At 42.7% G+C, this 18779-nt stretch overlaps 1 protein-coding gene across 1 annotated transcript in view; it reads right to left on the reverse strand.

Annotated features, from left to right (window-relative positions):
• ARHGAP6 (Rho GTPase activating protein 6) overlaps positions 1-18779 on the reverse strand; it is a 422919-nt gene that overhangs the window by 25705 nt on the left and 378435 nt on the right. The window contains exons 7-9 of the mRNA XM_054581050.1: positions 15883-16033; positions 14794-14942; positions 8176-8355 (exon numbers count right to left, since the gene is read on the reverse strand). Of these exons, the coding sequence (XP_054437025.1) occupies positions 8176-8355; positions 14794-14942; positions 15883-16033 (480 nt within the window). The remainder of the gene's footprint in view (positions 1-8175; positions 8356-14793; positions 14943-15882; positions 16034-18779) is intronic.

Consider the following 18779-nt stretch of genomic DNA (forward strand, 5'->3'; position numbering starts at 1 on the left):
TCTTCCGTCAGACCGCAAGTGTTTGGCTTGGTTACAGCACTGGAAGGTAAACTTCCTGAAGGAGGGGTTATCTGACTTGTCTACCTGGAACTGATACAGGCTCCTAAGGTTGTAGCTCTCTGTCAGCCAAGCCTCCTTTGCAGCTAGGGCAAGGTCACATGTGCCGATCCTGACCAAGGTACCACAAGGGAGGTCTTGTAGGAGCTTCTGGAAAAAGCTTCTTCTCTATATTGCAAAGAGATGCAGAAGAGAAAACATCTCTCTTCATCCCCGGTTGTCATGATGGCTGCAAGAGGTGCTGGGAACGAAGGCAGTGCCTTGCAGGTGAGGATGGAAGAGCAGACAGTAGGAGTGTGAACGAGCTGCTACAACTGTGTCCCCCTTGGCTTCTGATTATGCAAGATAATACATCCTAATGTTTCCAGTCACCCTCAGTTGATTTCCCCCCTCCTTGCATTGAAATGTTTCTTCAGTAATGCCTCTTTTTTTCTCCTCTTTGCCTCCCTACTCTTTTGGCTCCTGAAGTTCCCACCTGCACACCCATGACCCTTGACCCACTTAATCAATACTATGCTCTTTCCGAACACAAGCTGTGGTGGTGTTTCTAATGGATGCTTAATATGTGTTATAGGAATGGCTATAAATAGTTATAAAAATAACCCAGGATTATTGGTTCTCACGCTGTACACCGGTTCTGTTACCTTTGTCTCGCTGCTTCTTTCTGCTTTTAAGTAGTACCAATGTCACGCTCTAGCTAAAAATCTCCCTGCTATTAATTTCTAGAGTAGAAAAATTTTCTTTACCAACTGAGGATCATCAGGAAATTTCCAATAGTTTCTTAAACTATTATTCCCATCAATACTAAGACTCTAAAAATGAAAAGTATGACTCGATAATCAAACAAATATTTTTCTTTTGGGATGTTGTATATAGAAAAATGAGAACTAAGGAGCAAGATTGTGAAAAACAGATTAATTTTAAAAATCAACTAATTCTGCACATTTGCATGAAGGAAAAAAACTGAGTTCAAAGGGCTTCTGCATGTACAGTTTACTGTTTCACATCAAAATCTCTACTGAGTTTTAGTCAACTATTGAGTAACTTTAGACATTTTCTAAGGGTACCATTTATGGCTGTGTTTCCCGGAGACTCAGTGCCTTAGATTTCCATGTGTTCCTTCAAGGCTTAATGCTATTTCAGAAATCAAAAGAACTTGGACTCTTCTGCTTCAGAGAAAAAATGTAAACACTGCACATGTGAAGGAATAAAACTGTCACAATTAAAGTCCACCCTATCAAATTAAAAATGAAACCTTGAATGACTGCTTATGGTATACTGCTATGATATAGTTTATTCCATAAACCACAGAGAGGGCAGAATGGTTCAAATTTTCTCCATTTACAAAGTCACCATAACAAACCATTAGGGGCATCTCGGAGAGCAAATCCCCAAGACCCAGCCCCACCATACTTGCCACTGAATGCTCCACGCCAATCTACCATGTTGTACTGGACCAAGAAGGATGCTTTGGCATTTAAAACTCTAACACTCCCCAGAACAAAGTATCACTGTAAGTCACGATGACATTTTTTTTTTTTTTAGTTAAAAAACTTCTAAACTTTCTTTTAAAGTGAAAGGAATCACTTTGACCGTTTATGGCAGCTAAAGCTCAAACATGGGCAGGCCCAGCCCAGAACTTTTGGTGCGGCTCTGTGGTGAAGGATGGCTTAATATTATGTAAGAGTGCCTGACACATGCCAGACAGTGCATGGCAATTGTGGCACATTAATAAGCCAAAACGATCGAAGAGCCCAGGTCTCATGGAACTGTGTTGGAGGATGACTCAAGGAAGGGAGATGAGGAGCAATCTCCCTTAGGTTAAAGGAAGGAGAAACAGCGGACGCGTAATACGCTTCTGCTCCCCTCTCCCCGTGGGTGCTGACAACAGAACACGCATTCTGGCATTGCCGGCAGGGAGAAGGCGTGCAGCCTCCAGCGGGAACATGCGCTGGCTCGTGAAGCCACGGGCTGGCCTGAACGTCAGGCAGGTCACGGTTATGAACAGTCCAGAGGGATTAATACCGTCAATATCTGTTTCGCTCCTCACTTTCAAGCTGGCTAAGACATTTTCTTTCTTCCTTGCAAATGAACTCCCTATCTGAGAGGCCACATTGAGGTACTTGTTTGCTGCGTGGCGAGCATCATGTTGTAGAAGTCATCCACTTAGTTGTTGCATCACTTGGGCAAAAGATCTTGGCTTACTCTTCATGATATGGTGGTGAAATTTCGATAAGCTGATGATATACATAGTGACTAGCCAGCTCCCAGCATGTAAACAGTGGTTATTTTAAAAACAGTGATTACATAAAACAGGAAGTGGAAATCCTATTTCATTATCTGGATATGTTGTGTGTGTGTCAGGCTTGAGGGGGGGGGGCGGTTTCTTGTTTGATGACCTGGATTACTGCCTGGCTACATGCAGTAAGTTTGACTTGGCATGCGAGCGAGGTTTTAAGAAAATGTAATTTGCATTTGGGGAATGAAGAGAACAGAAAGCAAAGCTTGGCTTCGGAGCCTGGAATCCTCATCTCGGCCTCTGACCCTTATTTCCAGTAGTTCTCATTTGAAATTTCCCACGTGCACTGTGCTTGTCCCCAGCTCAGGCTGACGAACCAGTGGGGTGGGAACTCGCTGGCGTTCCCACGTCTCCACTGCACTCCCGACTTTTCATCAGCCCGCACGGGTGGTGCTTTCTCTTGTTTCCCTCTCTCAGGGAAGAAAAAAAAAAGAAAAGCCCGCTTAGGAATCACATGGACCCTTAGGATGAGCTGCACGTTTTCTCCACCCTGCTCTAAAGCTCTTGTTAGTTCTAAGAGCAATGATGAGTTTTCTGTGGGATTCCCAATACCAGTTAAAGAAGGAACAACTCCCAGACCAATTCATGTGTTAATGATTTAGTCAGTGAACGCTTTCTGTCGTACAACGATACCAGTGACCATTTCTATCAATACATATGCACGCATGAGCCTTCTCACCTATTCCCAGTGCTCCCAGAGCGTGTCAGTTTATGCCATCCAGCTTTTCAACTGTTGTTGATATTAGAAATGCAGGGTCAGGATCTGAAGGTAGAGGAACCTAAGGAGCATGGGCACTGAACCAAAAGCAAACAAACAAACACCAAAATGCATTTTTTCTAGCAATATACTCTTGCAGTGTTTATTCAGCAAGTAATTACTGAGCACCCATTTTCTGCAGAATACTTTCTGGATGCCAGCCAACAAAACAAATGAAAATCCCTGCCTTCATAAACTTGGCATTCTATTAGGTTTCAATAAGTGTAATAAATAAGCAAATTAGACAGTGAGTTGAAAGGTGATAAATACTATGGAATAAAGAAAAAGAAGAGCAGCGTAAGGGACCCGGGGCATGTGGCACTGTTACAGGGAGGCCAGAGAGGGCTTCATTGGAAAGGAGACACTGCAACCACATGGAGATTTCGTTTCTTCAATATGACCTTTTCACCTTTCTTTCCTTTGGATTCAAACGGGCCTCTCCCAGCTCCCTGCTGCACCTGCCTCCTTCTCCCTGGCACGCCCACTCCCTTCATCACGAAGCCCTCAGGGCAGCGACGTTCTGGCCGGTATCAGATAATCTTTGGAACGAAGCCTGGGGTCCATTGACCGGAGAGAAAGAGTTTTGGTAGAACTGGAGATAACATCTAGGCCCGAGCTGTGTTTCAGCTCCTGGCCCAAAAGAGCAACAAAATCAGATGAAATGACGCCAGGGCTGACATCTGGACCAAATGCAATGACCAATGACCCCCTACCCTAGCATCAACCAAACAGTAGAGACCACGACCCTGACCACGAAACTAACTCCCTTAGTCACCGTAATTCATGATTTTCACCCTATATAACTGGTCTCCTGGAAGCCCTGGGGAGCCAGGTGTTTGAGCATTAGCTCACCTGTGGCTCTGGGCGCGGGCCACGCACCGCCTGGAAATAAAGCCTGACTTTGCTGCAGCCTCCCGTTCGTGCCTTATCGGGCTCTGATGCACGCAGGCAAATGGACTCTTTTAGTCCAGTAACGACACCTGTTTGATGGGGCAGACATCCTATCAATGTAATACAATAATAGCAGCCATCTCAGTTTTTGAGTGCCTAGTATATGTCAATTCTTGTCCCAAGTGCCTTAAAATATCATTTCCGATTCTCAAAATAATCCTATGAAGCAGGTAACTACATGTCTCTCTTTTTACAATGGGAAAATGAACGCTTAGGAAAGTTAAGCACGGGGCCAAGATCACACAGCAAATACATGGCTGGGCAGGGATTTGAATTCTGGTAGCTGATTCCAAAGCTCCTGGTCTCCCCAACATCCTGGGTGGTTCTCAAGGTGTGGTTTCCAAGGTGCAGTTACAAAAGTACCGGGATGCCCTGAAAGTATTCATTAGATAGTGCAGATTCCTGGGCCCCATCCTAGCTCTACTCAATCTGATTCTCTGGAGTTCAGCCCAGAAATCTGACTGTCTGACAATTTTCCTTGGGACTCTGCTGCATGCTCAAGCTTGAGAACCACTATTACAATCTGCTGCCCTGATCTTTCAACAGAGTGATCATGGTGGTCGCTAATCGACAGAATGCTCATGATGGCTGTTATCATGACCAGCTCTAGAATTTCCAACACAATGTCTAAAAAGCAAACAACTGGTGGAAAAGGCTGTCCTAGTTAGAACTCTTGAACCATGTATCAGCCTCTGAACCTAGGCACCTCTTCCGTATTACGGGACAAAGCCACGTTCTTTTCTGCCCTTTCCCATTAAGTCAGATACTGGCCACTTGGGAGAGACACCAGGAAATGAAGGACATTATTAACACTGAGAACAAACTTTGGGTCCCTGCCAGGCCTCTGCGAGTTTTTATATCTCTTCCATCAGTTCTGTGGAATCACTGCCTCCATGGCGCATTCTGCCTTTAGGACATACTCACAGCCACCTTCTAGCACAAATCTTCCTTTCTAATGCCAATGGGAAGCAATGCCTCTCTCTCTGAGTTCATCGACCCTTCCAAGGGCTGTGAAACTGCGTAGTTCTTAACTACCTTGAATTATCAGGTCCTGATTAGCTTTATTCTTCCTTGTTTGAAATTTATGTACTAATTCTGAAAGTTTCTTAAAAACAAAACAAAACAAAATGAGACAGCTAAGTACACGATTGAATTGTTGTCCACCTACACAGACCACCTTGGCCAACCAGCTCCCGGCTTTGGTATAATCAACTGGATTCTGAAATGCCAAATATGACAAGAGAAGCTACAAAGTGCCGGGATTAATTTTCTTCTGTACTTTATGGAAATAAAAGAGGTGAAGTCAGTGGTAGGGAACAGAACCATGCAGATTTTAGAACTGGAAGAGATCTTGGTTAATCATTCATTCTAACGCAGTCCTCTGATAACTAAAGAAATAAAATCTAAGAAGGTGAGGTCACATAGCTCATGTATAGCAAAGATAGGACTACAGCAAACTTCTCTGGTTCCAGAACCAGTTTTCTATGTTCTGACCCAGGCTTGGGATCTCTGTCCCACTACCCCGGGCATCCCACGGTCTTTTTTCTCAATATGTAATTCCCATAATCCGTCGGAGACCAAGAATGCTCAGAGAAAGCTATCCTTAATGTCTTCCGGCCCAAACCTTTTCATATGTATAAGGACTCAAGCTTAGTAATATAGAAGTCATATGCCACAAACTACCATTGAGTCATTTATCAATTCAACCAATATTTCTTGTCCCTACCATATGCCAGGCACGGACATAATGCAGTAAAGGAAGTAGGTTGAAAGGATGAAAATTCTCTCACAGAGCTTACATTGTAGTGGGGAAAACATTCAACAAACAAGAGAAATTAGTAAAACCCCATATGAGTGGTGGTGAGTGCTAAGGAGAAAAAGCAGGGAAGGGGAACAGCAAGTGAGGAAGCGTGTGCATGCTGGCTGTGGGGCTGTATTTTAGACAAGGTGGCCAGCGAAGTCCTCACTGAGAAGTAAAGACCACAACTGGGGAACCAAAATATGAGCTATAACCCAAGAGAATCTTGACATCAATTTCTACAGAGAGTGACAAACAAAGATCAGGTCTGGAAAATGTTGGAAAAGGCAAAACACTGATGTTTTTCTGCTGCTGTTAGTAGCCCAGGTGGCAGGAAATGGGAAGGAGAGGGATGGCGCAATTAAGATGGTGGCAACTATACTTTCAAGGAAGCCAGGAAGAGTTTTCTTAGCACTTGAGGTGAAAAGCAATGCCTGATGGTTTGTGGTTGCATATAAAGAACTTTTCTTAGAATACAGAATTGAGAGAACAGAATTAAGATTGATGAGAGGTATTATTTTGTTTAAAAAAAAATCCAGAGAGCATGAAGTAATGCCAAGACTACTTGGCAAAATGATACGTGACTTAAAACTTGATGAAAATGTTGAAAAGTTCAGTCATTTGATTCATCCAAATATGTAGTTAATTATGAGGATTTTGGCTGATGTGTGAAATTTACATAGAGTTAATGACAAATTCCACATTGTTTGAGAGCTTACAGCATGCAAAACAGGAACAGTGTTTCAGAGGCTCAAAGATGAGCAAGGCACTGTTATTCCTCAGTGACGTTTTGACTTTTCTAAATCTATTTTCTGTTCCTCTGGGGCATCCAGCAAGCATGCATTTCCTAACCTTCCTTGCAGTTAAATACATCTTATGGCTCAGTTCTGGCCAATGGCATTTGCGTACGCATGATGGATTGTCCCTTCTAGGTTTGGCCCATAAATCCTAGAGGATTGCAGAGTCTCAGGATGCAAGGAACTGTGTCCCTAAATCATGACCTGTAAGGCTGTCAAACATCTGATTGAACTTTATGTCAACAAGATAGTTATGCCTGTAGTGTACTAAGATTTGAGCCAGTTTGTGTTGTCCAACTAAGATAATTAGTAATTAGCATTTGCATAAAATTTCATAGTTTGCAGAATACTTTGACATATCAAATGATTCTGGGAACCACCCTGAGAAATGGGCCATATTTTTATTTTTTCTATTTCATAAACTGAAATCGATGCTTATTGAGTATTGAATTACTTGATCACAATCATATATATAAGACACAGAGGGCAAAGTTTTTAAATCACTGGCTCTCCAATTTACAAAAAAAAATTAGTATAAGACAAAATATGGAAATAAATTTAATGCAAGGCATTTGAAAAATATAGGGAAAATATGGAGAATATTCAAGAGGAGACTAGCACAGTTGGTTTTAGAGACACAAAAGGCTGTAGTGGAATAGGTAAGATTTATGGTGAGTGGGAGCACATTGACAAGAAAAATGGGAGAAGAAACATAGAGAAAATTCCTGTAGATTTTGACAAGCAATGTGAGTGGTAAACAGAAATAGAAGAGAGTTGGCATTTGTTCTAATATTTCAAGGGAAGTTGGAGCAAGCAATGCAGTTTTTTGAAAGAAAACAGGAACTGGTAATTCAATACAAATCAAAAAAATATTTATTGAGTGCCTGCCAGATGAAGGGCTTTCCAAAAGTGGACAGAGGATACAGAGAGGAGATATCAAGGGCACAGCCCGTGTTTTAAATGTGTTTATAATCTACTAGGGGAAATATTTCATAGATGACTGCAGCACAACGTTAAGATAAACATCAATAAGAACAGCAATGGGGCTCACAGGACAGGGAAATGACATGGGTAAGTGGCATGAGAAGGACAGGAAAGATAGGTGGAGCTTGATGGCGGAGGTAAAATATCAATATTGACCTCGGAGAAGGTGTCATTTCTGGGGATGGTTTTGAATATATAAATTCATGAGAACCACATATAATTCCAAAGGGAATAGTTTTATCAATATTTTGAGCTGGTATATGAATAATGAAATGACCCCAGAATATGACCACTGTTTAGAGCACAACAAAGTGAAACTTCTAATTTAAAATATGTTTGTTTAAACGCGGAATCGCATTACAGTGCTGTCATACATTGTACATTTCTATTCCTATTAAAACTGCATGGTTTCCAATGAATTCAATGACCAGCACCATAGGCCGGAAGGCGGTATGTGTGGGTCTCACTGCGCCACCAGCAGGCAATCAGTAGGCAGTTTACTGAGATGCCCTGCCGAAGAAGGGCCACCTACCATGAACAGGGCTTCATAATTTTCAATCATTTTCTGAACCACAGCAATGATGGCCGTACTCTCCTCAGCCCGGGCAGAACTCTGGACCGAGAATTCTTTGTCTGATGACTTCTGCTTGTGCAGCAGGTTGGGTCCAAAAATGGTGGCCAAGTTTAGAGATGTCATTTTGTTCCCAGTGACCTATAGGAATAGAGAGTACAAAAACTGTTATTTTGTCCTTCAAAATGCCAAGTGGTTCAACAATCAATGGAGCCTCTTCCTTTCCTTTTTTTCTGCAAGGACTACCTTGTCTCTGGCAGAGTCTGTGAGGGGCGCCATTATTTTCGCTTTGCTTTATTGGATCGAAGCTCATAGTGCAGTGGCCGTTTCAGTCGCGTACTGAATAAAATTTTACAACTCTAAGTTATTTATTGTGAAACTGGTACTACATCAAATTTCTATCCTGCCTGCTCATTAAAAATATTGATGTCCACCCAACCATCCTTCCCTTCATTCATCAATCCATCATCTCTCCATTAATCCATCCACTCAGCGCCTACCACAGGCTAGGCATGGTTCATGGATTTTTATTGTTTAAAAATTGTTCCACCAATGATCACAACAGAGTCTTTATTTCAAGGTTTCACACTCTAGAGGGTAAAGAAACTTATCAATGACAAGAAGCAAGTACCCAGTATGAAGCTATCAACTCTGGAGGCCTCAGGGACACTCCGAAGAGGTGGCAATATTTGCACAAAAACTTGAAGGAAGAATAGAGTGCTAGGCTGAACAGCAGGGGAGCTGGGACAGAAGGCGATTGCACAGTGGTGAGAACGCCGCAGGCAAAGGCAGAAACGTGGAAAATACCTTCCTACACATCAGGAGCCGCAGCGTGGCGGGGGGTCCTGAAGGAAATCCAAGAGAGACCCCGTTAGGAGTCATTGCCCCATGTCCCCTGTGGGGCAAAATCGCCCCTGGTTGAGAGCCACTGGTCTAGGCAATTTTTTTTTTATTTCTCTTGTTGATATAGGAAATCTAGAATTTCTGGTTAAGTATGGGAACTGCGGCTGCTCGGTGGGGACCTATCTGTGGTCTTTGGGAGGCACCTGGGTGCACAGCACAGAATTCAGGCATCCTGATTCAGAGCCAGGACAAAGCCTCCCAAGCCTCAGTCTCGCCCTGTGGAGCACAGATGTGGTGGCTGCCAATCGTGCAATCCCAGGGTGGCACATGGGAGGCATTATTTTCAGACGGTGAGGCCGTTTTCAGGTTTGCCACCAAGTAAAGTGATCCTATGCGGTCAACACTAGGAATTTTCAAGAAAGTGCCCATTATGTAAGACTGTTCAGTTACCATTTCTTTGTTTTATTTCATTGATATAAAACCTGACAAGTTTTCATTTTAGTTTTCATTTCTCCTCCTGCAAATGCATGGCTAAGGGTAAAATCAAATATGTGCCATTTTCCAATTCATCCCTCTAGAACTCTGAAGTATTTGAAGTGCTTTTCTTTGCCCTATTTAAAGTAATATCAGAGCTTTCTGATTTTAAAAGTATTAACAAACAGAAGATTCTTTTTGGCTTAAACCATAGACATTTATTTCTCACAGTTCTGGAGGCTGGGACGTCCAAGATCAGGGCACCAGCCGACTCGCTCTCTGATGAGAGCCCTCGCCCTAGTTTGCAATGGCCGTCTTCTAGATGCCTCCCAGATTTTGTTTTCTTTTAAAAGAATGTTTAGTACAAGGACAATCCAGAACTCTGTTTCCGCTCTCTCCTTCTCCTGTTGTTATTCTGGGAATGCAATACAATCCGCCTGTAAGATTGCACATGGATTCCAGCTGCAGACCACGCTGCTGTGGTTTGTTAACACTGTTTTGTTTTTATTTATTGTTCTTTTTCATTGGAGACTGCTTCGTGACAGTTTCTACCCTTGCTCCCCACATCTCAGAATGTATATGCCGATGTCTAGGTAGCACAATGTGCACTTGGGGTGGGCTCATTATTCCATTATTAGCCAGCCAATTCAAGGGAAAATTTTTATCTCTACTAAATAAGCATCCTAGATTGCTTCTAAGCCTAATACGAACAGCTCCCCTTTATTAAAAGTTTAGCATGTACAGTCACTGGGCTGGGGGCTTCCCAGAGGCCATTTCAAGTCTTCTCACTAGAAGCTCATGAAATAGCTGCTGCTTCTGCCCTTTCTGACAGACAGGGAGGCGACACTTAGAGCCCACAGCCAGGAGGTGGTGGGACTGAGAAGCAAAGCTGGTGGCTTGGCTCCAGGCAGCCCCATGCTCTCCATCACTACCTTCCTGCTGTTCACTCTTGAGCGGCAGGCTCTGTCATTCCACAGGGACATGGGACACTGGCTTCAAAGCGGGGCCGGGACCAGGGTGAGGAGGCCAAGCGCTCGCTGATCCTGTTACACTTCCAAAGCCAACCTCCCACTTCCTGGAGGCATGTACCCCCTCAAAGGTCAGTAATCCTGGCTCTACTTTGGCAGTTTGGAACTTCTTTTTAGCCTCATAGACGCCTTGAAAACTAAAGGCCAGCCTCGAACTCTTTCACCGAAAGAGTGTATATTCACACCACATCTTCCACGCAATGCCAGAGGGTTCCTGGACAACTGAAAAACCACAGCTCTAGAGGTTTCAAGTATGCTCCTGCAATACTCTTTCTAGAAGAAATGAAATCTCTCATACTTTGGGAATTTATTTTTCCCCTAAGGAGCACAGCACATAGCAAACTAGACAAAAAGGAATAAAACAAACAAACGCAAGACAGAGAAACAACACAATTTGATAAAATACCACCACTTTTCCCAAGAAAAGCACTGATTGACTGGCCAACAGTTTTTCTCATGCTCTTCTTTTGGACATCTTTAAGGTCCCATTCGTTCAACATGCATTGAATTTTAAGCACTCATTAGAAAGGAAATATTATGTTCACTTCATAAAGGAGGAAGCTCAAACCTACTCCCCGACCCCAACTCTGTTTTCCTTCCTCTTCCTCTGTTTTATAAATACAAGGTCATGTAGCAAGGTGTTGGCAGAGCCTGTGTGAGCTCCAAGCTTTTTAACTCCCTGATTCAGTCTTCTTCTGTGCTCCAATACATAACAACTACAAATAGTTAACCAACCAAGAGTTGAACATCTAACACAGACTGACAGACAGGTAAGACAAAAAGCTGAAATTGCTTTGTTTCTTCACCATATTTTACAATTTAGTTTTTGCCTCACCCCAGTCTTCTCATTCTGCATTCTCTTCCCACTCCTGCCAAACCAACTGAAAAAAGCAGCAAACAAAGAACCTCTCTCTTGTTCCTCTCCCTCTACTCTCAACTTCTACCAGGAGCGGTTTTTAGCTAACTCCCATCTCTATGCAATGCTTGTGTGTTGTTTATTCAGCCCTTACACAGCCTTTACTCAATTCCTACAAAACCTTTGAGGTGAAGTTTAAATTCAATCCCCTCCATGAAGCCATTCCCAACTTTGATGGCCCATGTTCATCACGCCTTCTCTGAACTTCTGCAGTGACTCTGCATTTGCCCCGCATCCTCATGGTCTCTACCTCCTAGATGCCACAGCATATCAGGAACAGTAATTACAAAATTTCTCAACAATACTCTCTGGCTTAGAGGAACTCAGGGTAGGCGCCCAGGTGTACACGGTTCCAATATCAAGACCATACCTGCATGAAAACATTTATAATGCAAATTGCTGTTTTCCATATTGCTATTCATACAAAAGCTTCCTAACTCACTCAGTCCCTGTCTCTAACCAGTCTACAACATGGAATATTCCACCTTAGTGGAACCCTTCGAAAGATTCTTTCAGGTCTTAAAAGAATCAATCACCTACCCACTTACAAAGGCATTCATTACTCTGTGAACATAGAGCAATTTCCCCTTATACCTCATCAGTACTTTCCCACTCCGTAGCCTTTACTTCAATCTAAGATGGCTGCGTTGGCTACTTGTTTCCCTGTACCTTACAACCATTTCACAGAAGCAATGCTCTCCTCCTATTTCCTCTGCAGCTTTAATTTTTGATTACTAATCCTCCATTTTGATTCAAGGTTTAGGTCAAGACTGTGCAGAAACTCTTAGAATCTCTCACTTCCCCGTACAACTTTGCTGTTTGCAGGGTATTTGCATATTCCTTGTAGTCATTAGCCTTCTGAAGCACTGTGCAGTGCCAGTTGAAGAATTTGTATTCCCAAAATTCAGATAAGTCAACTCAGGTTTAGAAAGGTGAGTAGATTTATCTAAGAACACATGGTCAGTGAGCTGTAAAGCAACCAAGTGCTCTCAACTGGGGTGATTTCGCCCCTTCCCCCAACCCCACAGGATACTTGGCAGTGTCTAGAGACATTTTTGGTGGTCACAGTTAGGGTGGGGGTGAGAAGGAGCTGCTTCTCGCATCAAGCGAGTAGAGGCAAGGGATGCCTGTAAGTATCCCACAATGCACAGGGCAGCTCCCACTACAAAGGATTACAAAGTTCCAAATGCTAACCACAGGGAGACTGTGAATCCCTGAACAAAACCCTGAACTACACTAGTAGGTCTTTTTTACTTCCTATTCTATATTTCTGTTTTGAGTAAGTTAGATTGGTTTGGATTTGAGGCACAGCTGGGACTTTACTAATTATGGGACCAACCTGACCACTACTATCCGACGTGACAACTTTCTGTGAATTAGAAAAAGGAGTCTCTTCCTCAAGATATTTTACTGCCTTTTGCTGGGACACTGTCTCAATATATCTGCAAACCTACAGTGACAATGAGGTACAGGGTGCCTCCCCAGAGGAGGGAAATGCAGAAATGCATAACTCGCGTAACCGTAAGTGGATGCTCCCTGTGGGACACTGGAGAAGGTGCGTAAGGCCTCGAACCCTCAGTTTTTGCCTCTGAAACATGGGGTCAACGATGTCTTCCTTGTGCAATGGAGGATTCGCTATAATATATAAAACCCCTAGTACACAGCTAGCACATGGTAAAAGACACAATACCAGTAACTCGTTATTTCAGCATGCTAAGTTTCCTTTGTACCTATCCAAGAATATTTTCTTCCCTTTGGCATAAACAATGGAGTCTTGTCCAGTATTTAGACTAAAAAAGTGTCTGAAAATGATTCTAAAAAAGCAAGAGTGGGTTCAATTGGACTTTTTGCTTGCTTCAATTCCTTCTTAATCACCTGAGGCCCAATTTGCTCCTTCTCATGTAGTACTTAAGGCACGTCAGAGAAGCACTGGTACACCTAGGAACGTAGACAGCGTTCTGCCTTCACCCAATGATTAGGAAGATGATTCCACAGCTCCAGTTATATCCATAGTCGATAAAGGATGACACCAAGATGGGTAACGTAACTACTTAACAATTATGAGAATTATAGGGTATCCCTCAAAGAGCTGTGTCTGCTGAAACAAGGTGTCAGTACCATATTATGAAACCTGAAGCCAGCAGAGGTTTCACTAATTATAACTGCTATACAGCTAAATGGCTAACTCAGGAAAGTTCCATTCTTATACCTAAATGGGAGATGAGCATAAGAAATGCAGAATTGCCTTTCTGGATTAAAGTGAAAAAATTATACATGACTATGATTTTGGGAAGGAAGTTTGGCAAACACAGAATTGAATCCACAATACAGCCAAGCCTTTGGCCCCTTGTTGATTTCTAATGTGTGTTAGCATGTTGAAGGGTCTGAGATCTCCTGGGGAATCCAAGGGCAAGAAGTATGACTGCATGGTGTCAAAAAGGAAAACAAGTCTCTGGTTAAGGTGAAGAAGATTAAATAGGTTGCTTGCTAAAAGGTCACCTGAAATTGAGGCAAACATCTCCTTTGTCTAAGTCTCAAACCTAAAAATACCTTGAAGCATACGAGTGTGACCAAAGCAAACCAGACCCCAAGACCTCATAGGAGCATGGCCTGAGTGGGGACCAGGTCCAACAAGAATGTCCCAAAAGGGTCCATGGGGCTGTGCAGAACCTGGCTTCAGCAGCTGACACCATGAGGCACTGAGGTGCATGGCAGTGGTCAGCAGAGCATACCTTCTAGTTCCTTCTACTCCTGGTTTGGAAGCAGGACTGGCCTTCCATTGCACTGAGCCAGTCTCTGTTCTGGGGGGAGGGTTTAAGGAGAGAAATGACCTCTCAAAAGGAAGGTACTAGACTTCTAGCTATAGGGCAGATGGGGGCTCCAGGAGCAAACTGGACAAATAAAGAGGTAACATCACATTTTAGCTCCCAGTGAAAGAAGCAGACCAAATTACTTACAAGGGCAGCAATCTCTCCTCACCGCTATTACCCCATCTTTTCGTGATTGTAAGTATCTCTGCAATTCATTGTTCATCTGCTTCACACAAAAGGAAATTTGAGATCTTGAGGTAAAGCATCATCATGGAAAATGACTACCTCATTTAGAGGAATCCTCGAAACATAGGACGTTAATGGCCCATGCACTCTTAGGAACTGTCCCTCTAGAGAAAGCCCTGCATGAGTTCGTCCTACATAGACGGGTGGGGGAAGTTAAAGTGTATTTCCGCTAGGTGAAAGGTTTGAACCAAACTGATGGCTTGCCCTTTTAAACAAAAAAAGGGGAGAGTCACAGCGTCTACGGCAGCGGAGGGGTCCATACCTCTTGTCCATCTTTGCTGATGTTGTCATTGGCGTGCCGGGCCACAATGGAGAGGAACTGCAGGAGGCGGTGGAGTGTGTCGCAGTTGCAGGGAGGTAGAAGGTAAATGAGGAGCTGCAAGGTGCCCAGCTGTTCTTCCGGCTCCAACACTAAGCAAGGCAGAAAGAGATGCTCAAAGTAAAATGGGGGGACTCGCCCTGTTTAGGCCCCCTCTTGACTTTCTTCAGCAGGATATTATCAAGTCACATTTGATTCCTTCACCACCTCTCCCATTGGCTTAGTAATTTACCAGCAAGGTTCTATGAAGGATATAAAGATAAATTAGGCCTGGGGAAAGGTAACTTAATTTCCCTTTTTTTCTTCTCCCTCCTTTTCCTGGCATTACTCATCATTTATTTTATGTATTACTGTATTTCACTTTTGGTAAATATTTACTCACAATGACCGAGAAATGATACACATGATAAAATCTGAGTTAATACACAAGGGACAGACATTTTGTTGGCAATAACCAAGACAGCGCACAGTGACATTGTCTTCTCTGTTTCTGTGGTCCTATTTGACTTGTAGAATTGGAGGGCGAAAGATATGGAGGCTGATATTCTCACTCCTCCTCCGCCTCCTTTTCTCCCCAGTGGCGTCTGCGCCTATAGCCCTGAGGCAACCACGCTGAACGTCCTGGCTCTGGGCTACGCCATCCTGCTCCCCTGGAATGTTGCCTCCCCCCCCACTTTGGGCCCCTTTCTCACTCCTTCCTCATACAACAAACGCAAACTCATTTTGAGGCACGGACTCGATGTAAACTCTTGCTGTTACTTCAAGGTATCCATATATAGCACTTTCTACTCTCCTAGGGTCATCTGAAAGCATCCCAAATTCTTCTGGGCTACTTCTGTTTGTTCTGTTGTAGCTTTCTTCTTGCTAATTCTCCCCAGGGTAAATCTCAGAAAATTCCCCAAATAGCCCGCTCATCAGAGACCCATAAATACAGCCCCCAAATTATTGGGAAACACATGCGTGAGGTTTGGATGTGAGCTGGACATCCTGGTAATCCATGGACACATTCCTGCTAATGGTTGCGTTACGCACAGAGAGTATTGATGAAAGCTGTGTACAGCTCCCTGGTGAGAAGGGGGTCCGGCATGTCCCTCAGGAACTCCTTCAGCAAGGCAGCCACGTCATGAACACTGTGCTCTTCCTCCAGGGAGACATCAACCCCACGGTCAAATTCCTCGCGTAACTGGAAAATAACAGTTCAAATGGCAGTCTCATGACACCATACCTCTACGTTCAGGGCCAGCAAAAGAAGTGCTGTGTCTTACAGCATCTGGTATTAAGTTTGCGGAGATCCAAGGAGGAGATGCAAACATGTCACCTTGATATACAGAGTCTATGCAACTCAGCCATGGATATATATATACACACACACATATATATGCATTGTTAAATAAAAGTATCTGTGGATTTACCGTTAATGATGCAAGCAGAAGGGTTCAATAGTGATATCCAGGAGCTGGGAACAAAAGCTAGGGGGTTAGGTCAACTATAAATGTGGGAGGGAAGAATTAATTTATTATATAGCAGTTTTGCATGTCAGCAATCTTACCATGTTGGAATTTGGACATTTTATAGAAATATTCGACAAGAAAGCAAAGAGATTTTTCTGCAAACAACGAAAATCCAAACCTCGATAACCCATTCATAACTAAGTCTTGAAAGATGATAATAACTAAAAAGCTGCCTTATATTTGTCAGGTAGCTTTATGAACAGTTCCCAGGATTCCTTGCCTTAAATCATTATACTAGGTTTATTACTATTTATAGCAGCAGAAGACACAATAGCAAGAAAAAGGGAGTTATAACTCTGCACACTACTTTCATCGCTGACAGCTCAACTTCTGTTATATATTGTTCTCTGCTGTGGAAAATAATTATGTGAGTTCATGAGTCTAGTCTATGCAATAAACCTCGGTAGGAGTTCATGTGTTCCATCATTCCTTCATCCACTCATTCAGCAAAGAGGTACTGTATACTTCCCGGGTACCAGGCCCTCAAAGAGTGGTGGTGAATGAAGAGACAAAGCTCTTAACCTCTCCCAGCTCTCAGGCTGACAAACAGGTAATAAACGGGTAACCCTACAAATGATGAATGAACTGTTAATGTTGTGACAATTGTTCTGAGGAACTTAAAACACTAATTTGAAAGAACATAAACACCCCTGTGTTCACTGCAGTGTAATTTACAGTCACCAAGATATGGAAGCAGCTCAAGGGTCCTTCAATAGATGAGTGGATAAAACAACTATGGGATATTTACACGATGGAATACTACTCGACTGGAAAAAAAAAAAAAGATTTTACCCTTTGCGACAGTATGGACAGATCTGAAGAACATTACGCTAAGTGAAATAAGCCAGTCAGAGAAAGACAAGTACACATGATTTCACTCACATGTGGAATCTAATGAACAAACAGAACTTACAAGCAAAACAGGGACAGGCTCATAGATGGAGAGCAGATGAGAGCTAGTGGGGAGGGGGATAAGGGGTGGAGCGACTGAGCACAAAGGAAAACAGACTCACGGACACGGACAAAAGTGTGGGGATTGCTGCGGAGACAGGGCATGAGGGGAATAAAAAGTAATGGAAAAAAATACAATAAAGATTAAATTTAAAAAACATGTAGGGTACTAAGAAGGGATATAACAAGGTAAAATGGTGAGTCAGAGCATCTCTCGTTCTAGAAATTTAAGTTTAATAATCACTAATTATATTTGCATTAGAAAATCTCCATGCAGAGATTTTCCTTTGCTGGAACCAGGTATAATGGAGGAGTAATTTCGGACACTCTCTCTCCACCTGGTGGAAATGCCCATCAGGGCCCTGAATCGCTCATTGATCCTAGGCAGCTTCTTATCAGTGTGCACCAGACAGCCAGGGAAAAGGCTTCCGGGGGTGCCGGTCCTGCTGGGGATCATTCCGACACACCAAGGTTCTTTTCTGAGCACACACACATAGAAAAGAGTGGACAATGGAAAGAGCTTGGTCTAAACTGCGTGACCTTGAATTTCACACTGGCTAAATTGTGTGACTTTGGCTTGAGGTTCTGAATCTCTCTAATCCTCAAAAGAAGCGGTTGAAAGGGGCTACTCTCAGAGCTGCTGGGTGGATTCAATGGAATAATGTTTGTGAAAATATTCTGCAATTCTGCACAGGCCTAACAAATGTTACTCTGCTAGCTTCCTTTCGGCAAGCCCTGGTCTGCGATGGAGTTCCATCGTATCTTGTGTGACTATGACAAATAAAAACCAACCAGCAAACCAAACAGAAAACACACTTCTTTTGAAAGCCCCTCTTATGTTGACAAAAATATAGGTGAGGAGGTATTTATTTCAGTTAGTTTCAATTATATGAACGAATATTTCTTCAGTTTCATCCCACTAAACATTATTTTCACTTATGCTTATTTATGCCCTACTATATTCTCTAGGTACCTTCATTTTTAAGTTGTTAAGTTCCTGATTTTTTTCTGTTGGAACCAACAAAGGGAAAATAACATTTTAATTTTCTTTTAGCCAACAAATGAATCCTTTTCTCAAAGGATGGCTTGTCTTTTATGAAGCCATCACAAACACGGATGTCTGCCTGATCATAGTGACCTATTCCTGAAGCTCTAACATCAAACTTCAATTGCAAGAATGTTGCCCAATACAGTCCCCACATGAAAAATGAATTGGGGATCAATGATTTCATGAAAAATTCATGAGAATTATTTATTTTTGAGAAAGTAAAGCTATAAACAGAGCATTATATGAATGTTAATGGCATTATTTATATTGCATTTTAGAAAAAATGGGTGCTATACAGTTATTTCTTATTATCACTTGCTGATTAGGTACTCTCTGAATCTCTTGCTTTTACAGTTTCAATAAGTTCTTTATAAATTAGTTTTGTTTGGCTGTACATGCCATGCACACGTCTGGACGTT

This window comes from Pteronotus mesoamericanus, unplaced genomic scaffold (assembly GCF_021234165.1).
Source record: "Pteronotus mesoamericanus isolate MK-2021 breed Mesoamerican mustached bat unplaced genomic scaffold, CSHL_Meso_final contig_65, whole genome shotgun sequence".
Classification (NCBI taxonomy): Eukaryota; Metazoa; Chordata; class Mammalia; order Chiroptera; family Mormoopidae; genus Pteronotus; species Pteronotus mesoamericanus.